Below are 25,927 nucleotides of genomic sequence, written 5' to 3' on the forward strand. Positions count from 1 at the left end.
CCTCTGAACCCCAGACAGAAGAAGCAAGTGGGCTGGCACTGGTCCTGGGTAAGCCTGAACCGCGGCCTCATACACATCACCTAGCGTCCCACTGCTCTCTTTATAGATGACCGGGCCGTGGCCACGCCAACAGATCAGGTAAACACCACCTGTACTCCCACCTGGAAACCTCTTTAGGAATATTTGTGTCATTCTGTAGTCTTATGTCACATTTAAACTTCACTTTTGCAACTGATGGGTACCCATAATTAAATCCCATTACAAGGAATTTCAAATAATTCTGCTCAATAGTTACTAAAGAAAGAGTCTCAATTAAAAAAACAAAACAAAACAAAACAAAACCACAAAGCAGGAAAGACAAGCTTAAACTGCTATGGGAATCTGTATGTATTAATCATGGAAACAGAGTTCTCGGGGGTCTGGTCCTGACTGCTTGTGAAAAGCACTGCAGTCCTGGGGTTCACTGCTGACACACTGTAACTCACACTCTAGTAGACACAACCCTGCACCAAGTTTCCCATGAGTCACAAGAGCAAGACAAAGAATGGATGAGAATGGAAAACTGATGGAAACAGGGTGGGATATAAACATTTTTAATCTGAAAAACGTACTACTGTCTCAGAGGAGAAAAAACAAAATTTTAGGGATCTTCACCCAGCTAATTGAATCTTCTTGGAAAAGCCACTTCCCTTGAACAGACAGCAATGCCCAACATCCACCATAACAAATGTCAAGTGTAATGATGCCTGTACATGAGACACCAGCCATAATTATTTCTTTATTCTAGGATATAAATGAGGACACACGTTTGAGCAAGCTCCGGGAGATGGTGAAGGACAGGGAAACCTGGTGTGCTGCAGTTCATGGGGACACAAAGAGTTGGACAAGACTGACCAACTGAACAACAAAAATAAGTGAAGGAAGGAACAAATGAACGCCCATCTAGGCTACCTTATTTCACACAAGAAGAAATTAAGAATCAGAGAAATTAAATGCCTACCACACAGCTAATTAAGCCTTAAAAAGGTCAGGAAATGAAGCTCATGACGACTGTTTGATGCTGATAAAGACCTTATGGGAAAGGATAAAGGTGGGGGTGGGGGGGACAAATGTGTGCATTATGTAATTTGGTGTTACAGTATAATTTCAATTATCAAGAAATGGCTGTGAAAGGAACAGTATTCCAGAGCTGAATGTTCAGTTTTCCAAGATGACTGCATTCTAGTTTCATCACTTTGGGGCCATGGCCCTGTACTATCAATAACTCCTTTCTCTGGTGGTAAAGACAGTATTTTGAGGAATCTCCTTACACCTTCCTGCTGGGGACCTGCTCCCCAGCCTCACTAAGTCATCTTTAATAATCTGATGTTGGCAGTTCGTGTCCTTGTCCTGGGCCTTCCTCATGTCACAGAGGATGTAGAACAGGGTAGGTAGATAAGCTCAGCTAAATAGGTATTGAAAGCTCACCATGTTTCTAAAATACTGCACCTGAGGCTGAAATTGGCTTTCTCCAAAGCGGACTTCTCATTTAAAAAAAATGAAACAACTTCCTCTGAGTCATGTGAAACTGGAGGAGCTTTCCTAATAGCCTGTGTATTTCTGAGCTGGCTTCAGCCCCCTCCTTCCACTGGCCTCACAAAAAGCCAGCACCGACATCCTCTGGGATTTTAAGACATAAACCCTCCAGAGTCATGAGCGCCACGCGGCAGCAGCACAAGTGGAGCCCCACACAGAGCCGGGGGCTCCAGGCACTGGCTCTTCGCCGCTGTCAAGCGGACAGGAGCGCAGTTCCACCGGCACCACAGACCGGAGCCGCCACGGAGCACAGCTGTCCACACGCGCACCCTTACAGGGGATGGCGGCCTCTGGGGCAGGGGCACTGCAAAAACTGTGACTCTGAGCTGCAGTCGGCCACGTTTAGTCATGGATACAAGACATCAGCTCTCCCTTTCTTCAACTATAAAGCAAGAAACGCCTCCTGCCCTGACCACCTCCCAGTGACTTTGCTGGAGAGAAAGTAGATGGGATCAAAAGATAATGTAGATGAACACACCCTAAAATCTATTATTTCTATTGTCATGCACGGAAAACAGCTCTCTGGTCTCTCACAAAGGAGATTTCTGAGACCACCCACTAGTTAGAGAAGCCACCCCTTTACATGAACATGTCTACACACAGCTAGCTAAGAGAGGCTATACAAACACTTCATTGAGTGCCTTCGTTACAGGTAAGGAGGCTGAGAAATACCGAGCTTCCCTGGTGGCTCAGACAGTAAAGTGTCTGCCTACAATGCGGGAGACCTGGGTTTGATCCCTGGGTCAGGAAGATCCCCTGGAGAAGGAAATGGCAACCCACTCCAGTACTCTTGCCTGCAGAATCCCACGGATGGAGGAGCCTGATGGGCCGCCAACAGTCAGACACGACTGAGCGACTTCACTTCTTCTACACTGAGATTACTAACCTCATCTGCTCAACAAACTCTAAGGTCTTTAAGTCACATCCCTCATCTCTCTATGCCACCTAAACACAGCCCAAAACAAGAAGCAGGACAAATGAAAAATCATTCAACTGTCAAGGCAGAAATGCCAACAACAGTGCAGGTGGCCAGATTCCCATCACATCCAAGTGATGCTGGTCTTACAGGTCCACCGAGTCCAGAAAGACTATGAGTGCTCAGCCGTGAAGGAAAAGAACGAGGCGAACTTTCCTCTGCCTCAATGACTTACTGGCAACACCGATTTTCTATCGTTTGTAGATGTGGGTGCTCTACGTTCTAGGGTCTCTGTGAGTCCCAGAGAACCTGGGTAAGAGCTCACAGAAAGCAGTCATCACTGCTGCTGCCATCAGTGATCTTTCTTCTCATTTCCTTTCCCACCCCCGCCACACCCGACACTAATCCAGTTACTCATCGAGTTCTCTCAACCCCACCCCTGCAGTATTTCTGTATCTGCCTCCACATTTTTGTACTTGCATCCTCCCATCTGTACTGCCACCTTTTAGTCCCTTGTTACCTTGAGCCAGGTAATTGCCTACAATTATAGCCTTTCAATGTGTTTCCTCTTCTTGAAATCATTTCCCTTTATGAAATCCTCTTAACTGATGCCAGCTTAATCTTTTCAGAATATAACTCTGATTAAGTCAGCTCCCTGTTGAAAAACCACTGAGCACTTTCCATGGTCAACTCATTTATACTTTTCTCTTTCTCACAGTCGATCTTTCCTTCTTGTTTTTTGGGGCTACGTGTCCTGCCCCTGGAATGTTAACAGTCAGGGGGAAGAAAACGAGTCTAGTTTCTACTACACATGCATGCCCCTGATTTCACAAGCTGGATAACTGCTGGAATCACAACAGTAAGTGAATGACAACAGCATCTTCATGCACTCATCTCGACCACGCCTGTTCAGATGCGGTATCTTCTGCCTCCAACTCCTACATCTGTGATCTTATGGAATTTACCATCATCTTCACAAACTTAAGAATATGTATCCAACAATCTATTTACCTCGAACACAACTGTTTGGACCATTTTATACCACCAATCTCTCCGTTAAGTGCCTGGTACTTGAAGAAGTATGCAAAATATCACTAACCCAACTCTGCCACCTCCATCATCTTCTCAACATATGATCTACTCCACCCTTCACTCAAAGCTCTGGATTTTATCTGTTAAATCCAAATTCAACAGTGGACCTACCATGTCCGTTGTGAACATGCTTGTGGGCTTTTCCTTTCCTGGGGGTTGACTGGCATGAAGATGAAGCATTGTTGGTGGCTGCTTTGACGTCTTCTGTCTCATCATCTTCCTCCTCAACATCCTCCTCGTCCTGAGAGCTTCCGAAATACACCATGCTGTTGGGCAGCGCAGGAGAACCTGGCGGGGTCAAAAGGAGGGGCATAAACATGGGCCTGAGTCTCCACCCCTTCCAGAGCCCACTTCAAGTGGAAAGTGAAGGTCACTCAGTGGGGTCTGACTCTTTGTAACCTCATGGACTGTACAGTCCATGGAATTCTCCAAGCCAGAATACTGGATTGGGTAGCCTTTCCCTTCTCCAGAGGATCTTACCAACCCAGGGATCAAACCCAGGTTTCCCGCATTGCAGGTGGATTCGTTACCAGCTGAGCCACCAGGGAAGCCCAAGAATACTGGAGTGGGTAGCCTATCCCTTCTCCAGTGGATCTCCCCAACCCAGGAATCGAACTGGGGTTCCTGCATTGCAGGTGGATTCTTTACCAACTGAGCTATCAGGGAAGCCCAAGTGGACCCATGTACTAAATTACAAACTTAAATCCTCATGACTGAGCAGATAAAACAAAGCAATTCATCTCTACTGCCATTTTTATTTTTCAAACATCCTCCAGGAAATAGAACTCTATCTGTGTCCCTTTAACAGATTTCAGGCAAAATGCCCAGCAGGGAGGAGGGACGATGCCATTCACCAAACATAACAATTCAAAAATTTTCAAATCTCATTTGACTATTCTTGAGAAGGGAGTGGGGAAAACACCAAAGACTGAATTGAGAAAAAAAAAAAAACACACAACAAAAAACCCTACCCACAGTGTCAAGGACATGAGACTATTCTGGGTTACATCGTCTAGACTTAAAAAGTATGAACTTAAGCAAATGAATGTAAAATGAAAAAAAAAAAAAAAAGAGAGAGAGAGAGACAAGTGATAAAAACAAAATATGACATTTCCTTATAAAAGGAATCTGTCTCATATTCATAGGGGGTGAGTGACAGGTATGGATTCCAAAATCACAATATATTTGGAAGCTACTTTGATATTATGATCAGGTTAATAGCATGTAAAATTATTAAAATAAATTCTTGCATAACACTAACTAGAAGACTGGCTTAAATAAATTTAAAAATCAAAAAAACCTCTTCATAGAACCCAATCCCTTACTCCTTTTACACCTTAACTTCCTCATCGCCAAACGTTTTTGCTTCTGAACCTAAGACAGAACAGTAACACCAGAAAGCAAGCTCAATATTACAAAGAAGCACAATACCGTTCTTCTTTATTAAATCATGAATTTTCAGAAGGAGATCGGTCAATTCACTGGTATACTGTTTGGGACCAAAGGCTGTTAATTTTTTTTTTTAATAATCAGTCAGTTAATTGGTTAATTGATTAATCGATCAATTTTTGAAACCCTTGAGTTAATTTCTGGCAGTAACTTTCATTTTCTTTCCCATTAAGTATCCAGAGGAGAGCTGCCATCAAGTAACAGAAGAATAAATGTTAAGTTCGTTTCTTCTCTTGCCAGTGTCCTGTGAATGAGCTAACACTTCAGGAGTATCCGTCAAGATTCAAGTAACAGAATGTGCTCTCCTTCCCAAACTGGATCTCAAACTTCAACCACAATGGCTAATTTAATCATTCCAGCATCCGGGCTACCTGTTCTAACAAGGAAATGGACGTGAACGAGCAGCCTCAGAGCACTGAAGCGGCGAACCACGACTGCCCAGCTCCCGGAAACGCAAAGACAAAGACAGCACCTTCCACTTGTTGTCAGCATGACCTACTGATACTCAAACACCCCAGCCCGCAAGTTATATGGGTCATAGCACTGAATGGAAACGAAACTCCAAAGGGATGTGTGTGACAAACACTCTGTATAACATAACTGGAGACACTCTGACCAAAGCCATTTCCTTTGTTTTCTCCCCTTTGATCATTTCCAATTAGAAGCAGGTTCTCAACAGAAGGAAGGTCTGTCAGAGGCTTTGGGGAAAACCATCTGATCAAGCAGAAGTTAGAAGATGAAGCTTTTTAAAAAAAAGAAAAGAGGAGGGAATATCTGGCCTTTTTCCTACTAGAACAATATATTTACCCTTGTACTAAGTGGGTTTAAAACAACTAGTACAAGACTGAATAGAAAAAGAAGTGACACCATCCTTCCCAGCTTTGTACTTAAAAGTTTCCAGTCGGAACATATCATTCACAGAGACACACAAAGTACCTCCAAGGCCAAATGTACCTACACCGATAGGTCATTTCCTAAATCTAACCTTTAAAAAAAAAAAAAATCTTTATTGAATTTATTACACAACTGCTTGTGTTTTACGTTTGGTTTTGGCCATGAGGCATGTGGGATCTCAGCTGCTCACCCAGGGATAAACCCACACCCCCTGCACTGGCAGGTGAGGTCTTAAGCCTCTGGACCAACAGGGAAGGCCCCTAAATCTAAGCGTTTAAGGAAAAAACCAGGAAACCTTATTTCAGCGCTCAAAAAGAGGTTCTGAGTTAAAAAAAAATTATAAAGAAAGAAAGGAAAGGAAATTTCCCATAAACTCCAACTCATTCTAGCATGTGACATGACATCAAGTAACACATTACATGCTGTCAGACAGAGCTGGGGACCCAGCACTTGCCAGTGACAGACTCAGCCATTAAATTTTCCTCTTCAGTAAAAGAAGAACGAGGTTAAACACATTTCTTCAAGTTCCTTCAAGATCAAAATAGCCACACCTCATTTCTCTTACAGTAAAGCCTCCCTGCACACTGTGTCGGATGCGCTGACCAGCGCGGCTGAAATCAGAAAGCGGACTATACAGGACCACACAGAGCAGGTGTGTGTGTAGACCCTGCAGTCACTTCCACAGCTCACTCTGCCCTCCACTGGAGGGAAGCAGGATTGCAGGATGGAATTTCAGGAGGTCAGCCAGTACCCCCTTGCCTTGCTCCATCCCATCAGGATCAGGAGAGAAGGCAATAAACTCTGCAACTGAAGCCATTTGGGAGCAAAGCAAGTCTGCCCAATTCTGGGCAAAATCCACACGAACCACATGAGAAATTAAGAAGTAACTGCCACCTACAGAGTCTGTTGAGGATTTTTTGAAACTCAAACCCAATACATGAAGCATCACATTCCTTATGTTCAAAACTCTGAGAAAGGGGTGAGCACTAAATTTATGCCAAAGAACTAAAACGGAGGAAATGTTGAGGAGCTCAGTTCAGAACCCAAGTTTCATTAATATCCTACAGAAAGCAAACAGGGTAATTTTAACAAAAGAAAAAAGCAACCAAACTTATGAATCCATTTCTTTAAGCAGCTTCTCTGCCAAGTATACAAAGTGATGTAACCTGATGCGTGTTCTATAGGGAAATGTGCAGTAGGAAGCAGAACACCAGCGAAGGGGTGGGGAGCGTGCTCCCTGCGGGAGTCACTCTTAAAGCAAAACTTACAATAATATAAGATTTTTCTGATGGGACTGGCTCTGCAGTCAAGAGGTGGAAAAGACACAAGTATGGGGGCACAGGGGATAAAAGCGATTGCTTTCACCCTAAAAAGTAATGTGGGTTCCCTCCTAAATGACTTGCTGGTTGGACCTAAAGACAAAGCATCAACAAAATAAAAGACAATACAGATGCTCAAATAAGAGGAATGGAGACTCTTGTGATGAAAGGAGAAGGGATCAGTGGAGGAAAAAGACTAGTGCTTGATAAGAAGCAGCCTTGGGCAGAAAGGTCAGAGCTAACAGAGTCAGGATGCCCTTGGCTCAAATAATAAGCCTGTGCCAATTCTCCCCTCTGCATCATGGCCTGGGTAGAGCCTTACCACCTTCCACGTTTCATTTAAAAAGCCACTGCCAATCTCAGGAGTGGCCCCATCAACTATAGCTTCTCCCCCAGAAGGAACATACCTTCAGAATTTTTCTGGGTACCTGCATACCTGTACCTCTTGTTAACCTTGTTAACAAGTTAAAGCATGCAGAAAAGACTAAATCCAACAACAATGAATATTCCAAACCTCGGTCACCACACAGCTACTGGTAATCCCTCTAAGACCCGCTGACATGTCCACTTAGAAGTGATGGAGAGGGTCAAGCCAACATTCCAGATCAGGGGGAACCACAGCAACCAGGAAAAAGCAGCAAAAACAGCTTTTCTTTCTCTCTCATTGACACAAAACCAAGAAGATCATCTCACATGGCATAACCAAGGTGATAGGGAAACACAGACGGCTAAATACCTAGAAAATAACTGCAGAAGAACCTCAAATACATAAGAGAGCCAAAAGCATCTGAGAAACCAAACTATCGGACATTCACAGAGAGCATTTCTCTCTTCTTAGCCAAGATACAAGCTTGATTAGCTAATTTACAAATAAGCTTAGAGGAGGAGGAATCTGTAAGCAGATGAAGGAAAGGGTATTTCGAAGCCTTGCAAACAGCCAATAGTCTGGATTATTTATCACTGGTAAAATCACCCCCTTCCTCCTTATAAAATGGGTGAATGGGTCCATTTGCTAATCCAGTTGAAGCTGTGTGCATGGAAAGTTAACATTTAGCATCTGAAAACAGAAGACTGCGTGTTTTTAGAATTTTTGATTAAAAATGGTCTGCAACTCATGGATTCTCACACTTAAGAAGCAAACTTCCTCTCTAGAAAATTTATTAGGGAAACTTTTTGCCTCCAAACATCAGGTGAAGTAAACTTTTGAAAACCTCATTGTGGGCCTAGCATTCAGGAAAATGGGGCATGGATCTACAGAGATGAAAATAGGATGGGAGAGATGGGAAATACAACAAGGAAAAGCTTCCTCCAGAAGAGAAATCATCCCCTCCCGTGGCAGACCACTACGGTAAAAACAAGGGGTCTGAGAAAGGGCTGAGCGGCCCCTACCTGGGTCCTGGGGTGGGCTCCCTCCCCTCCGCAGGTACCAGCCCCTCTTGTGAGGTTAATCAACAAGTCAGAGAGGTTACCTCATCACAGAGAATAACTCCATCTATCTCCTCCATGGGCTTCCCTGGTGGCTCAGAAGAAGGTAAAGAATCCGCCTGCAGCGCAGGAGACCTGCATTAGATCCCTGGGTTAGGAAGACCCCCTGGAGGAGGGCTTGGCAACCCACTCCAATGTTCTTGCCTGGAGAATCCCATGGACAGAAGAGCCTGGAGGGCTACAGTCCACAGGACTCGCAAAGAGTCGGACATGACTGAGCGACTAAGCACATCTCCTCTACAAACTCTGTAGTTTTAAAGCAGTCATCAATGAAAGGTGAGTGCTTTTAATGTGTTATGAGGGTTATGGATGGCATCAGAGAAGGCAATGGCACCCCACTCCAGTACTCTTGCCTGGAAAATCCCATGGATGGAGGAGCCTGGTGGGCTGCAGTCCATGGGGTCACTAAGAGTCGGACACGACTGAACGACTTCACTTTCACTTTTCACTTTCATGCATTGGAGAAGGAAATGGTAACGCACTCCAGTGTTCTTGCCTGGAGAATCCCAGGGACAGGGGAGCCTGGTGGGCTGCCGTCTATGGGGTCGCACCAGCAGCATGGATGGCATAGGGAACGGGGGGCAGGGGTATACACGTGTACTTACAGTTTTCTATTAAAATCACAGGCAGATTTTTCTCTCCTGATTATTCAAGCGCATTAGCAAACGTAAAAAAAAAAAATCTGAACTTGGATCAGTCGGTGGAATCGGGAGTGCAGAACGCATCTGTGCTTTGCCAAAGCCGTATTTCATTACTTTTCAGAATTAGTTGGCAATGTCTCCACAATATTTACTGAAGTGAAAACCAAATGTTTTCATCTGGACAAAAATCAAACTGTGGTATGTTACAACCACAACAGAAATCATTTTAATCCAAAAGCTTGCTTTCTCTAATTTGGGCTGCGGTTTCTGTAAAATTGGATTCTTCTCTGTGAATCATGTACACACAAGCCCTCTTTCTCATTATCTTCCCTCCCCCGACCAGTTCTTTATCTTAACAAGCTAAACATAGCTCGTTCTGCTAGATTTTGGAAAAGACCCTAAAGGGATTCCCCGCCCGCTGTCATTTAGCTGGGGAGTCAAATTCTGTAGCTTGAGCTCACACACTCCAGGCTGTGCCCCGGATTTGGCATGTTTGTGATGGATCTTCAGGATACACACAGAGAATGGAAGCAATCGGGCCCTATTACCACGTGCTCAGACGCTCAGTCGGGTCCAGCTTTTTGCAACCCCATGGACTGCAGCCCACCAGGCTCCCGTTTCCATGGAATTCTCCAGGCAAGAACACAGAAGCCGTTTGCCATTTCCTATTCCAGGGGATCTTCCCGACCGAGGGATGTTCTCTATCACTAATGCCACCTAGGAAGCCCATTATCATATTAAAAAACCAAACTTCAAAGGGAACAGGTCGGGTCTGGGCCAGGGGCAGGGAGATAGTTATTCACTGATTTTCTGAGTTCCAAGAGAGGAGAGCTCCATCCTTTGAAACCGAACAGTTACCAGAGAAAGTGGGTGCGACCTTGGCCCGTTAATCCCACCATCTACGTACCCAGCACTGAGCCAAGCACCTGTGACCCACACCCGCCCTGCACACCCACACACCTCATCCAAGTGCCCCGCGAGACCAGGACAACTGTGACGCACAGCCTGATGGTCTGCCTCTTCCACGTCAGCCTTTACAATTTACCAGGGAATAAGAATTTCCACCAGGGTTTCCCAAGCCCTGCCCATTCCCATGTAACTCTTAAGATCGGGTACTAAATCCATCTGCTATTTTCTTTAGAGTGATTTACTTTCATGATTTAAATGACTTTTCTCTATTATATCAGTATAAATTTAATATCATGTGCCCTAAAAAGAAAAGGTAATTAACATTACGATCAAAGTTTCACCCTACTTCATATTAATATTAAAGGTTAAAGGTAATTAATATTACGATCAAACATTCACCCTACTTCATTTCTGGCGCCACCAAGCAGCAGGACTCGGGGAAGAGCCCTCCAGCCGAAGTCCAAACGCAAAGGGAGGCCCTAGCTCCTTATGGTACAAGAAGGCTGGGTAATGGGGCCTCTACTGAAACTGGTCTTCCTTTTATTACACACATATCAAAACCAAGGGCGCCAGTCATTGGACTACATGGAGTCTGAAAGTCCAGGATGACGTGCCAGCTTGGCAGTCATGTACCCTCTTGTCGGGAGACTCAAGTTTACTTGCCTGTACAATGGGCTTAGTATCTTCAGATGTAACAACTGTGACGACCCCGAAGGCTGTGAGGTAACACAGGACAAAGCACTCTCGACACCCACGTGGCAGTGCCATTTTTAGGGTGACACACAGCTCAGGAACAAAACAACTCACAACTATGAAAGCAGGCTGCCCCTTCCACAGATGAGGGCAAAGGAGATTTACTTCCTACCTGCTTTCCTAAATGGGAGAGTCTGCAGACTGGCCACTGGGAGAGGATGGGGTGGGGCCCAGAAAGAGGACGGAGACACAAAACTCAGTAGTTAGTCTGGAATTTGGGAACAAGTGGCAGAGCAACGCCTGTGAGGGCTGGAAAGCTTCAGCCCTTGGGAGCCTTTTTTCAGGAAGAACAGCGAGGAAGTGGCGATGTGACTGTCCTCTCAGAAGCCTCCTCTGCAGTTACGAGTTCCCAGGTGTGGCTGCCTGACCCCACGATTAGGCAATGCCTCCAGCAGAGCAGAGCTTGGGAAATCCCATGGACAGAAGAGCCTGGTGGGGTACTCAGTCCACGGAGTCGCAAGGGTCGGACACGACTGAGCCGCCACCACCACCACCAGAGCGGGGCACGTGTTCTCTTTGCAAGAGCCCTGACATGAGGGTCTCAGCAACGAAAACCACCTTCCCTCCTGACAGTTCACAGGGAGACCTGACCCAGCCGAGCACAGAGACGGGAGAAAGCGCCTTTAATTAGCAGCTGAACAAGCGGCTTCCTATCTTCCCCCGTTGTCATCTACACCCATGGCTTGAAACACACATGAACAAGCACACATCCGGATCTCCCTGCCGCAAATGAACACAACGCACAGGTCACACCACACGGAGAGCGCAGTGGGCTCAACCTATGTAACTTCCACCCATCACGGGAAACAAGCAACGGGAAACAAGTCAGAAATTCACTTCACTGCGGCCACACAGAGCCCATCCCAAGTGGCTCTCTCCACAGGGAAAGCGCCCACGGACCTTAATAGAGACGTAAATACAGGGCAAGGGGCACCGTGCCTCTAGGACGTGGACACTGGCCACTTCAGCGCTGTCAGCTGTCGGCCAGGTGCGCCACAAACAAAATAGGACTAACCTTACTTCCAGATTTCTGCCCCCATCGACCTTCTTTCTCTAAATGGGATTTCAGAAAGGATGAGAAATACTGAGGCAATCAGCAGAAAGTAGGGAAGAGGCCGGAGACAATCTGAGAAGCACACTGACTCGGTGCCGGCAGCCACAGGCGGGAGGAAGGACTGGCTTCATCTCCAGGGAGGGCAGAGCCTGGTCAGGGGCCAGCTGGCCTGGAGCACGGCCAACCCTCTGAGCAAAACGTCTTGGAGTCTGAACGACCGATCGAGGTCACAGAGCAATTAGAGGGGCCCCATCCCTCCCCTCCTGGGCGCTTCAGGAGCCGATGGTTTCATATTTCTTCATAATGAGCCTGATAAACTCTTCTGGCAAATAAACTGCTTGCTCAGCACAACTCAGCCAAGTGTACAGACTCTGTTGGAAAACCAAGCATATGAGGAACATAAGGCTGGTTTAGTGTGAAGAAACGTGAGGACGGCCACTGGAATCCTCAGGGTAGCGAGAACATCACTTTGTTACCCCTCCCAAAAAATTAAGATGCAACACCTCCCAAAAAGGATTCATCCAGAAAAGAGCTGTGTACCACTGTGACAGAGGGCCCTCCTCCCCAAAGACTTCAGTACCGTAAAGCACTCCCATTTCGCTCAAGGAAGTTCATTATCAGAGCCATGGTGCTCCTCGCAATCGGAGGGTTATTTAATTGCTTTCTAGCAGGTTAATCCCCTTTCGTTTTGTGACCTTTAAATCACCCAAAGCTTTTTCATTTGCCCTACTTACAATTTATCGACCTCAATACCCAAAGTCAGTATTCTATCGAAATACACGTGCCTTGCCCTGACTGTCTTTAGAGAAAGTTCCATGGGTGGCCTGTCTCTTCTGGTACTGCATTCTCCTTGGCTGGTCTTTTAAACTGTCCCTCATCCATGTCACTTGGAGGAACCTGTTCCCCTCCCCTGTTCATCTCCTAAATTCACCAGGAAATACTAAGGGGCTGGATGGTACCACAGGCCCCATCTGGTCCGCTTCGCACCCGTAATTTAGTCTAACTCCACAGCAACCACATGCTGACTGCACATCCATTTTACAAAAGAGGACACCGAGGCTGAAAGCTTTAAGTCACCTGCCCAGGATCCACTAGCATCCATCGGCCTCCTGCCTGTCTTCCTACAATAGCCCACTGCTTAGGCTTTGGTAGCCTGGATCCATTTTTTTAATGCTGCCATGATCAACTTATTCAACAAAGGTCTAAACCCGTGAGGTCTTCCCCTCAGCCAAAGAACCATGGTGACTATCCAGCCTGGGCCCACAGCACCTAACACATCAGACTCCCTGCTTTAACGAGGGGTCAGCTCTCCAAGCCACGAAGTCACCGCCCAGCCTTGGAAGGGGCTTCTGCAGACCTTTTTCTGTCTGTAAAGCCAGCTCCCCACCAGGGCCTGTGCAGGGCGCCCTTCCCTCCGGCTCCACCTGTGCCCTCCCCCAGCACGCCACTCTGGCACCTGCATGCGGGGCCAGTGCACTGCACCTGTCAGGCCACTCTCCTGTTGTGATCTCTGTTTTCTAGTTTCTGGCACTGAAAACAGTTCAATAGAGGCCAAGTTAATTAGCAATTGAATGACAAGTGACCGCTGAAGATTCTCTAGGACCTGGGAAACAAAAGGCAAGTAGTCCCCAAACAAAAAGGATTGCTTCACCAGGGCTGACAGTGGGGGGTGGGGTGGGGGTCTTCCCTACTAACTCCTCCCTGTGAGGCTGGCCTGTGACACCCAGGGTCAGAAGAAGCGAGCATGTAGGTGTGTATTTTCAGGGATCCTCCTTGGGAATCCCCTTTATCTGCACTGTCCCCCAAAGAGGAAAATATAAATAAGAGACTCATCTAGCCTGCCACTGCTCCACTGCTTGTCTTCCAAATCTGCAAACAGTCATAGCCAGAAGAAAGAGAAGATGACGGGGCTCATTAAGAACAACGGGTGACAAAAAACGCAGCGACGGCACATCCCCCCTTCTCTGCAGATCTACACCCCAAGAAAGAGACTAATCATGCCTCTGGCAGGACCCATGCAGACCCTCTCCAAAGCAGCCATTTAAAGATAAAGACACAGCAAGCAAGCACATCGGCTGCTTGCACCATCACGCTTGCTTATCCTTTGGAAGTTTCAGGTCACCACGTTAAGCAGTAAAAAAGAGAGTCCTACCAAACTCAGCTTTTCGAAAGGTCCCTACCTGCCTTTAGACAGATTTTTTTTTTTAATCTCTAAAGCTTATCTCTGAACAACTGGCTGCTGTGTTGACATGTACACACACTTCTCAGAATTATTAATGGCACAGTTTTTTCCTCACCCCAGTTTACAATGAAGTTGTGGGGAGAAGGGGGGTCTTGGGTTTGCTGGGGGTCACTGATGGGTAATAAACACCGAGACTTAAAGAACTCCATGAGCCAGCTTTCTCTCCATCCCAAGATCCATTCTCTTCCATGTTTCAAATCAGCACTGAGGCTGTTCTGGATAATAATTGAAGACCAGAGAAAAGGATGATGTGCAATCCTTGGCAACAAACATCGTCTCCAGGTCTCTGGTTCCGGCATGATTCTTGCAGCTGGGCTTTCTCTCCTGTCAATACTGAGCTCATCAGGGCTGCCTCCTTTACTGGGTCTGTGCTTGCTTCCACCCAAGGGTGATGGAGCGGTTTGGTTCTTGAGGCTGAACATGAAGTCTGGGGCCCAGACAAGCTCTGTCTGGCTTGGAACTTCAGCCAGAGAAGCAGTAGCAGAATTAGACTGCAGGTATAAAGAAATGGTAATCAAATTCTCAACCATCCACTTTGTCTGTAAAGATTCCTGATGAGGATAAGTGTCACCAGCAGTTGATATCTAAAAGTGAGAAATACATCTACATGTAAATCGAGAATCAGATAAATGATGGGACACCCACACGATGGAATGGGTATTTATGTGATACTGAAACAGGAAACCAGACTGCCAAAATAAAATGCAATTCCATTTGGGGTGTGGGACTTATAAACACATAGAAGGCTCAGCAGTATTTTCACTGAGGAGGTGGTAAACAGTGCTTGTCTCCAGGAGACTGGAGAGAAGGGTATTTTGATTTTTTGATTTTTGGCCTTTTTCTCCCTCTTTTCCACTGATCTTCCTAACACTTGATTTTGCATTTAAAACTGAAATAAAATTTTTAAAGTGCCACTACAACAGACACCGTCTATTTAACCCTTGTATACTTCAAAATACAAGTTTTAATTGGTTCAAACAATTCTGTATTAAAATACGCTGTCTAATACCACCGCACGCATCACATTTCCAGGAACATGTATCTCAGTGTATCACCTACCGTTTGAGGTTTTAAGGAAAGCCATATCAGATAAAACACACTTGACATCACAAATTTAAGGCTTTTAAAATAAAATACCTTAAATCTAAAAAGTTCAGGACGAAGAGTAAGAGAGTACAACACTGTGTCAGAACCTTATTGTGTTTCAACTAAAAATGAACAACAAAACCTGTTTTATTGTCTGGCTCATCAATGTAGGAATAATTTTCCAGCCTCAGAGCATTTTTCCAAAATTATTTTAAAAAACGTCTTAGGTTTCACTTCCTGAAACATCTGTTCCATCTGACAAGTCAAAGAAGTAAACTTTATATATGCAAAGACATGATACTCCTATGTCTAGAGTTTGTCAATGTCAATGTCAAAGACTCTAGATGTGATGTTTTCCTCCATCACCAATGACGCCACACTGACCACCTGCCCGTCACCCTCGCCTCTCCTCTTCCTTTCACCCTTCACAGCCAATCCTGCACCTCTTTCCTGCTGGGTTTTCACACCATCCTTTCCATCTCCACTTTCAACACTCAGGATCACCAGGCTCCGTCCACAAGCAGCCACGTCAAACCCAAGGGAGATGCTGGCAGGAGGCCCCGCCACCCCACCTCCCCTTCGTGAGGGCCTAGTGGTCCACACCGGAAGACGATTACCCTCCTCCTGTATGTCCTCAGAGTCTCCAGGACCATCAATGGCCTGTAATGTCAAACAAAAACCTCAGCCCTTTATCTTCCCTTGGCCAACAATTCAGTCCCAAAGCTAACTGGGTGTGAGAGGGTGGGGTGGGGTGGGGGTGAAGAACAACCAGAGAAGCCAGTCTGGGTTGAGAGAGCCCCAACAGGGTGAAGACGTGTTCACACATGGGGCAGCACACTCATGGGGTCGGAGCAAAGTGCAATCAGGAGGGCTCCATGGGAAGGGTGGCGGCAGAGATGGGCATGGGGCACTCTGGAAAAAAATGGGTAAGTAATTTGTAGATATAACAGGAGCCAGCTTTCTCCAAGTTTAATACGGAAAAAAGAAAACCAGAGTGAACCCTTTGGTTCTAAACTAAAACCAGAGGTATGGTGCTCACTCACGGATTTTAACAGGTCTAGAGACACAAATATATATACTTAATGAACATGTGTGTACATGTGCACACACACGCCCTTGCACCCATGCGTGAGTACTTAGTCACTCAGTCGTGTCCAACTTTTTGCAACCCCATGGACTGCAGCCCGTCAGGCTCCTCTGTCCATGGGGATTCTCCAGGCCAGAATACTGGAGTGGGTTGCCAGGCCCTCCTCCAGGGGATCTTCCCAACCCAGGTCTCCCACACTGCAGGTAGATTCTTTACTAGCTGAGCCACAAGGGAAGCCCAAGAATACTGGAGGGGGTAGCCTATCCCATCTCCAGCAGATCTTCCCACCCCAGGAATTGAACCGGGGTCTCCCACACTGCAGGTAGATTCTTTACCAGCTGAGCCACAAGGGAAGCCCAAGAATACTGGAGGGGGTAGCCTATCCCATCTCCAGCAGATCTTCCCAACCCAGGAATTGAACCGGGGTCTCCCACATTGCAGGTGGATTCCTCACCAGCTGAGCCACCAGGGAAGCCCACATACACAAACACAAACAATGCATTTCCCTCCCACAGCTGTGAGCACACCTCAGGCCCAGATCCCAACTTCAGAAGAGAAGATGTCCCTTAAAGTAAACAGGGCTCCTTGGAGAAATGGCCCATGCAGGCCTGAGGGAGGGGATATGTGAGATGAGCCTGGGGCCCTCTGAGATGCCAGCTTGCAGGGGCTTCACTGATGGGATCTGGGACAACCAAACGTCAAAATAAAGGAGAGTAACAGATTACAACCTTCTAAACAAAACAGGAAACGAGTCCACACAGACACCAAAAAATGAGCATATCAAGTCTGATAAGAAATGAAATAGAGAGTTTCAAAGAGTCTCCCAATGAAATACATGCAAGTTGCAAAGGCTGCCAAGGGTCCACTTACAGTGGCAAAGCCTGAGAGGCTCCCCCTCAATCAGTGACCAACCTGAGCACCATCAAAGGACAGACTGACAGACTACCCCCAGCAGGATTAAGAGAGAATTCCCTCCTATGATACTCTTGCCCGAAATGGAGATACCTCCTTTCCCATCCTGTGTTCTCCTCTCTTCGTTCCTGGAGTAAACACGTTCCCAAATGAGGCCGTGTAAACCCAAACTCATCCTTCATTACAAAACAGCATCCTCACCGTGCTCTCTTGTCCATCGGTCCCATTTGTATGTATTTCCACTCTTACCTACACCTAGAAGGTTTTACTGCTGTTTCTCCCCAAGTAGTGTGTGTGTGGGGCGGGGGGGGGTATAAGCCCTCCCACCATAGCATGGCTTATTCCCAGACCTCATGACACAAAAGGAAAAGGGACTTCACACCCATCCACAACCAGCCCACCAATAATAATAATAGAAACTACAAACCAGAAAGCTGAGTTAGCAAAAGCATGTGTGTGATGGTGGGGTGACAGAGGTACTCAATGGATGTCAGGGAGAATCAATTATAAAAATGTGAACCCATACAGTATGACAGTGCATGCTAAGAAGCCAAAAAACGGCGACTCAAGAGTAAGAGGAGGGACTTCCCTGGTGGCCCAGTGGCTAAGACCCCACACTCCCAATGCGGGGGGCCTGGCTTCAATCCCTGATCAGGAAAGGAGATCCCATATGCTACAAGTAAGGCCCAGTGCAGCCAAATGAATAAATACAATAACGACAACAACAACAACAAAGAACCAGAGGAAAAGAGAAGACGACTCAAGCACCTTCTTGGCGGGACCCCTCATTTCACACATCAACCAGGCTGGGGAATCGCAGGTGTGCAGCACAGAGACCAAAGTCAATGCCAACACCCAGGGGTGGCCTTGTGGTGGCCTTGTCCCTTCTTCTTTTCAACCAGGCTGCCCCCCTCAAACTGGCAACAGAGTCTTACCTCGAAGGCAGAGAAAGGTAAGAAAATCTTCTGTCTTAGGCTTCCTTTTAGAGAGGTCAGAAATCTGAGTAGCTGGAGGGGGTAGCAAAGGCTCCACTATCTTGACTGGAGTTGTGCTGGGACTATTCGGCTGGGATTGAGCAAACTTCCTTTGTGCTTGCAGCCTGGGCCTGGAAGAGCAAGAGAAAATTAAAAAGAAATTAACCAGAGATCAGAAGATACAGATCTACGTGCAGCAATAAAATCATGACACAAAAGGGAAGAAAGACCCTTTGTTTCAAGCAAATTCTTTGTTTCTAATTAAGGTTCTGTATATCTCTCACACTCTCATAAACCACAAGCCTGCTTTAAAGGGCAATAAATTTGCTTAAAAGGCTGTGTTTTCTAAACTGACAATATACACCATGATCCTGTGTGTATGTGTGTACACAAGCGCATGCCTGTGCAAACCACGTGTGTGCCTGGGTATTTCAAAACCAGCACGCCGTATTAGATGATATGGGATTAACGGCTTTGGTGCTTTCTGTATACCACCTGCCACATGTACTTAGCAGTGTGAGCTCACAGGATACCGTCACAAACGCATGCACGACGCCCTTCATACTGCATAAGGACACTCCGCCCACCTTGGTCTGTCACTGACCTGGTCTTACACCCCAACCTCTAGGCTCTTGTGACTCCAATCCAGCCACATAAATTCCCTATATATGCTTTAATTACATGCAGGCGGATCTACTTTCCTATTCTATTCAAAACCCATCATTCATGGCCAAATCATGGGTTGCCTTCTGCCTGCACAGAAACCCTAAAATCCTGAAGGATTCAAAACACTGGCTTTGACCTACCTTCAGGCCTCTTCCCTATTACCATCCTACATAGACATCAACTCCCTAATTCATCAACTTGGTGTCTACAAATCATAGCTTCGACCTTGTTCGTTTACACAAGTTTATGAGTCAGCATGCATGTGTGTTGCTAAGTCGCTTCAGTCATGTCTGATTCTTTGCGATCCTGTGGACTGTAGCCCACTAGGCTCCTCAGTCCATGGGATTCTCCAGGCAAGAAGTGGAGTGCGTTGCCATGCCCTCCTCCAGGGGACTGAACCCACACCTCTTATTCTCTTGCAGTGACAGGTGGGTTCTCTGCTAATTAGTGCCACTGGGCTATCTATTAATTTGAATCCTAGTGAACCTTGCAAAGGTTTCTTTACTTCTTCCCTAAAGTTAATTTTCCTTTCTCTACCTGAGTACTTTTACCCTCTGTATAACTGGTTTGACCTTTATCATAAATTGCCTATTAGCTTTTCCTTGAATTTTCAAGATCTCAACGCTTAATGGAAAGTAAGCACCTTCGACGGTGTGAACCTGTATGTGTCCTGCTTTAAACCACCCCTCTGGCCCTACTCATAAAGATGCTCAAGAAATAGTCTTTGAGAGCAGGGGAAAACAACAAGAACCCAAAGCAGCCCATGGCACTGGGCTTTAAGGAAATCTGCTCAAATCCCAAACTGGAATCACTCACTGTGCGGGACTGATAAAGCCACCCCAACTCAAGGCTGCTCTGACTACAACATGTGTTTATAATTGTAAAGCACACACAACTTACAGTTGCTGGACTTATATAAAATAGTAAGCAGAGTATCTTCAACTGTTGATGTGCAAAATGCCCTAATATTTTAAGTTAGCACTCTAGTATTCAACAAAGCCACATACACACACATTTTCTGCTATGTAAAAATTATGTCCTTTAAACTTAACCTCCCCTGTCCCGCCCAGAATCAACCCTGGCCTCTCTTACAACACACTAAAAACACCCCTGAATAGGTCATCTTCCCAACACGAAGTGACATTTGATCAAAAGGAAGATAGGACCGCTGCTTACTAACTGGGCAACAAGCCTCTGCCTTTAAAATCTACTAACATCACAGCTAACCAAAAGCACTTCAGAATCTAGGAATAACCAGAGGGAAACAGCTACAGAACACAGTATTAGAACACAGTATTCATGAAAAGCTAAATGCCTTTAACAGAAATTCCAAACATTATAAACTGTTGAGGGAATAAAACAATGCCCCTGTTCCTCCTGTGTGATGGGGAACAAAGAAGAAAATTTTGGGGGCAGCAGACTCTCCAGAAGGTGAGTGAACAGGAGTGAGTTCTGGGAAAGTCACCAAGCCAAGGGACTGCTCTTCCAGAAGGATCAGACAGGGGCAAGGGGTGACTGATTCAGAGACTTAAGAGCTGTTTCTTTGGGAGTGGAGGTTGGGGGTGGGGAATACATTTATTGGACATGTGACAGAATAAAGGGCCCGTTGGGGGGGTGGGGTTGTTCCCAGTATACTGTTGTAGTTATGCAGAAATGGGGAAACCCTGTCTTTTAGAAACACAAAAGGAAATATCAGTATTTATAAATAAAATGATACTATGTCTAGAGTTCACTTCAAAATCAGAGAAGAGCTGTGTTTCTCAAACTGAGATGAGGATCCGATTTGCATTTGGTTCTCCCTCACTTTAGACCTTCTGTCTTTTACAAATGGATATTTTTATAAGATAGTTACTATAGAGGAAAAATGAAAGACATAAACTACAAGCTCAAATTTATTCGACAGACATCACTCTGTTCAACCACTTGAATGTGCTCGCCGCTCACTCAGTTGCTACATTCAACTCCCTGGCAGCAGGCAGCACACAGCCTGTGCCTTCAGCAGCGTCACTCTGGAGAAAGGAGAGGATATAGGAAACCAGACAGTGGTCCAGCAAGCCACACCCTCTCCAGGTCCTGGCATCCCCGGGAAGGACTGAGCCCAAGACAACTACACCTCCTCTTCCGACAAGCTCCTCCTCTCTGCCAACCTTCCCATCATGTGAAAGAAAACCCCCGTCATGCTTTCCTGCTGAAAGGGGTTTTAATTGGCCATTTTATGATGTGTACATCTTCATTTAAATGGACACAGCTCACACTTGGCGGATTAAGGGGGCTTTACAGAAATACCGCCTGCACGTGAACAGGACGTTCAGTGTTTATTGCTTTTTCAAAAGTCACCAACAACAAATACCAGACATTATTATGAGACGCTGGCCCAGCCTGAATGAAAAACAAACACGCAAACAGAGATGACAGAGCGGGACACAGCAGAACATTCTACAATTTCAGAACCTCAAAGATAAATGCGCCGACCGCTGTTCAAATAAAAAGCACTTTTTGCCTGATGACTTTCTCAGGGAGGCTATGAAAAATAAGGGCATGAGAGATTAAAAAGCGGCAGTAAAATAAATTACCCCTCAGAGGAATAAGCCAAGCTCCCAAGTGATTAAGCATTTGTGAGACCCAGATGAAAGCAGGAACTGGAGAACAAGACAAACCAAGGTCTTGTTTAAAGAGGCCAGAAGAATCCGTGCTTCCCAGAAGGGCAGGGCTGTGGTCTGGCTTTGTGCAGAGTCCCGGGGGATTAACAAAGGTATGACTTGGCTTTGTGGGCTCCACGGGACAGGAGAGTTTGAATGACACGACTCAGAAGACAACCAAGGAGGAAGCACTCTTAGCCACGTGGCCACGTTTGCAGGATAGGTGATTCATTCCAGAATGTCTGATACAAGGAAATGAGTGGATGTTACTAAAATCAGCACAGAAAGTGGGCTGCGGAGGTCCAGATGTGCTAAAGAATGACATTATCTGCCTCCGGAGGTGTTGTGCAAAGGAGGAGGCTGGGGTGCAGGAGAGGGCAGGCAGGATGAGACCCCCACCAAGGGCAGTGGGGCTCCAGCAGGGCCGGTACTCAGCGGCTGGGCATGATCACGAGGTGGCACCCACTCACCCCTCCACCAGGGGACATTTTGACCGAGAACACCTTCCATTTCATTACTGAGGTGAAAACACATTAAAATGAAAATTTAGGCTGGGCCGTCCCTGCTGGCCCAGTGGTTGAGAGTCCTGCCAGTGCAGGGGACACGGGTCCGATCCCTGGTCTGGGAAGATTCCACATGCCGTGGGGCAACCCGGCCCGTGTGACGCAACTACCAACCAGAGCCTCCATGCCTAGAGCCCATGCTCCAGAACAAGAGAAACTACAGTGAGAAGCCTGTGTACTCCAACTAGAGGGTGGCCCCACTTGCTGCAACTAGAGAAAGCCTGCACACAGCAGCGAAGACCAGTGCAGCCCCCCCCAAAAAAGAAAAAAATAATTATAGGTTGAACTAAGGGAGTACAGAGCTATCCAGAGGGTGGGACTGGAGACAGAACAGGGTTCCTGGGGCCCCAGGGAAGAAAACAGCAGAATATGGGACCTCCAGAGGCTTTCAGGCTGAAGTTTAGCCAGGAAGGTCCTTACTGCCCACTGATAACGCACGAAGAGCCAGAACGCAGAAAATATGGAGGGCGTCTGTCCCCCACACAAACCACAGGCATGTCAAGTGGAGCAAGACTCACTTCTGTGTTGATATTTTATTAACTCATCAAGGAAGGAATTTTCCTTACAGAAAACTCCTCTGTGCCAGGAAGGTCAACGAAACCAACTAAACCAAACCTGCCAGCAAGCCAAAGCAACTGAGGAAGAAACGTGTAGATACATGCATATACGGATAAACATGTTGAGGGTAATCTTTTATTTACAGTGTGTTAAAATCCAGAGTTGACGGGCAGTGAGGGTGAGGGTACAGAAGTGGTTTTGGATCAAATCATCGCTGTTCCTCATCTTCATGGCATAAATGTGGGTAAGTGAAATAAAGGACTAAACAATTCAGACAGCAAGCTCAGAAAACACAGAGCTTGCTATCTGAACCCCTGTCGAGCTTAAGGCCATCTGGGGTGTCCTTTCTCTAGAAGCTCCTGGGTACAGGAGCCCCCATGGCAACCCAGTCATGACAAAGTTCAGCCCTGCTGCTAAGAATCCCATTTAAACAAACATGCCCCAAAAGGGAGGAGGGAAAATGTGTTGAAGTGAAAGTCGCTTTACTGATCTGATCCCCCAGAGTATCGCTCCATGCAGAAATAAACCTCCCAGGTTCCCAGGGGCCCCTGCTTCCTCCAGCTGGAATGTTCTTCCCTTTTATCTCACCAGGGCTGGCTTCTTCCCATAATCCAGCGAGGGGAACATTCCCGTGTGCTGCGTTTTACCAAGTCACGTTTCCCACGTCTCTGTTCAAAAGTCACCTCCTCGGAGAGACTGAGCCACTCTCGAGTGTCATGTCCCTCAGGACCAATCGCTCGGCCCTCTGCCCTTCGAGGGCCTACAGAGCAGGCTTGCCTACAGTCGCCCCCTTATGGCCTTTTCTGCACGTATGGGATGCTGTGCGTTGAGGGCAAGCTTTCCGAAGGTGCTGAGAGGGAGGGGTTAGGAACACCGCTCGGCTCAACTCATCACTCATTCTCCAGGAATTACACTCATTTCTGATCAGAGCGTCAGACTGCAGGGCAGTCCGGAAGGGCAGGGAGATAGCCGGACGGATGTGAAACAAACCCAAGAGCTACAGGAGACGCCTGTGGTGCTGCCCCCAGTAAAGTTATTGGCCATCCCAGGATACAGCTACCAAAGTGAAAGTCGCTCAGTCGTGTCCGACTCTTTGTGACTCCATGGACTATAAAGTCCATGGAATTGTCCAGGTCAGAATACTGGAGTGAGTAACCTTTCCCTTCTCCAGAGGATCTTCCCAACCCAGGGATCGAACCCAGGTCTCCCGCACTGCAGGCGGATTCTTCACCAACTAAGCTATCAGTGAAGCCACCGAAGTCCACCAGAATGGAGTCTCGTTATTCCAGTTTCATAAGGATCTGCTGATGCAGTCATAATTTGGATCACAAACAACGCCACTGCTTACTAAGAACTTACGCAGCAACTTGCCCATCAGGAGCATCGTCTACAAAAGCGGATGAAGATCAGGTCCTGCCTGTCAACTTGTACCTGCGTTACAAGGGACCGTTCCACCCAAGGCGAGCCGCTGCACTCCACACATCCGCACACAGCACACCTGGCCTCAGGTCACAGTCTGCTGGCCCAGGTGGAAGGTCCTGCCACACACCCCCGCACATGGGACCGCCACTCACCACAGGCTGTTCGTACTTTTTGACGAGCTGCGGGAGGGAGCAGAGGGTCCATCTTCTTTCCCTTTTCTCTTCCATGCCCCAAGAGACACAGAAGAACCCTTCTCTGATGTGGGATTGTTGGCATGGGGGTCAACAGCCCAAAGAATGTTTTGCTTGGTCACTTAAAATTTGACCCAAATAAATCAACAAATAGATTTCATATTTAGGTGAAAAAAAGTATAGGACCTTTATGGGAACAAAGCAGCAGACCAAAATAGTCACTATCATTATTTTCAAAGTTCACAAATAAATTGCAAGGCAAAGCTTATAAAGAAAACCCACTGGTAGCTGACAAAGTCCTATGCCAAACATTGTCTTGTTTTGTAACACTCTGCCGGTGTCTCCTTCTGCCCCCTCCCAAATCCTGCACTGAGAAGCTTCCAGGGCAGCCTGCCATCAGTGGCCCCGGGGAAGGGGGTGGGGGAAGGAACGGGGACGCATCGTCTCCAAGTCTCCTCTGGGGTTATCCGCAGCACAGAGTTAACCAGCTTACTGCTATCTGCACTCAATCTCCAGGGCAGCCCTAAATATGGCACAACAGCAATTTCTAGGTTAATTAAATTCCATTTCTGTCCAGGATTTCTGATGGTTTACAAACCCAAGGAGGATGCGGGTATGTGCACAACTCAGCTGGACAAGGCAGAGAGCAGAGGGGACTAGGTCTAGAGCAATGCCCAGCCGGCCCTCACGGAGGGCCGTGTATGCCAAAGACTGTCGTATTAACTTAATTTTCCAATATTAAAAATGTAAGCTGGTAAATCCAATTATTTAGATTACATCCCAATTCTAAACAAAGAGCCAGGCCTGGGTGGGAGGAGAGGCTGTGTGTTCATTCAAAAAAGACGCCGTGCTATGTCTGGCAAATGCGGAGTGACCAGCATAGCCGGGCTCTTTGTGGCAGTGTGGGAGCTGGTCCTGACGCCTTGCCAACTTGCTGAAAGGCCTATTCAAAAAAAAAAAAAAAAAAAATTCCCGTGTTTCTATCCCCAAAATAAGTACCCACTCTATCCTACCCCCAGACACACACAAACACACACACACACTACAGACCTGGCAGCCAGTCAAAGAAACAAGGGTGGGTGTGTCTGGCTGAGTGTGTATGTGTGGTGGAGACTGTGGGGGGTCGGGCAGGGGATATCCCCTTGCCCAGGGCAGGCTGCCCACCAAATTCAAATGCGAGTGCAGTTGTGGGCACACCACACAGGATGGCTGTAAACATCCTGTATAGTAAAGAGAAAATAAACACATCCTCAAGTGAACCCAGAGGCTAGCACAGACCAAGTCAGAAAAAAATCAGAGACAAAAAGCCCCGGCTCCGCCCCTCTGCGCTCACACCCCCCGCCCCACACTTACAATGGGGGTTTGTCTCACGGGTGTGCTCTGTCTCAGCTACAGAAAAGGGAGAAAGGGAGGTTGGCGGCTCCCAGAGAAGGTTTGCTACCTGGAATGCCTGCTTTCTGGTACTTCTGGAGATCGTGTTATACTGGTTCAGGGGTCCTG

At 46.7% G+C, this 25,927-nt stretch overlaps 1 protein-coding gene across 6 annotated transcripts in view; it reads right to left on the reverse strand.

Moving 5' to 3' along the window:
- JARID2 (jumonji and AT-rich interaction domain containing 2) overlaps positions 1-25,927 on the reverse strand; it is a 231,759-nt gene that overhangs the window by 38,658 nt on the left and 167,174 nt on the right. For 4 of the 6 annotated variants that reach the window (XM_070778359.1, XM_070778358.1, XM_070778362.1 and 1 more), the window contains 2 exons: positions 18,350-18,519; positions 3,695-3,871 (listed from right to left, as the gene is read on the reverse strand). In XM_070778359.1, coding sequence (XP_070634460.1) covers positions 3,695-3,871; positions 18,350-18,519 — 347 coding nt within the window. Of the gene's footprint in view, positions 1-3,694; positions 3,872-12,048; positions 14,336-18,349; positions 18,520-25,927 lie in introns of those variants that run through there. The other 2 variants (XM_070778363.1, XM_070778361.1) reach the window with 2 other exon arrangements.

The sequence above is a fragment of the Bos indicus genome, chromosome 23 (genome assembly GCF_029378745.1).
Source record: "Bos indicus isolate NIAB-ARS_2022 breed Sahiwal x Tharparkar chromosome 23, NIAB-ARS_B.indTharparkar_mat_pri_1.0, whole genome shotgun sequence".
NCBI lineage: Eukaryota > Metazoa > Chordata > Mammalia > Artiodactyla > Bovidae > Bos > Bos indicus.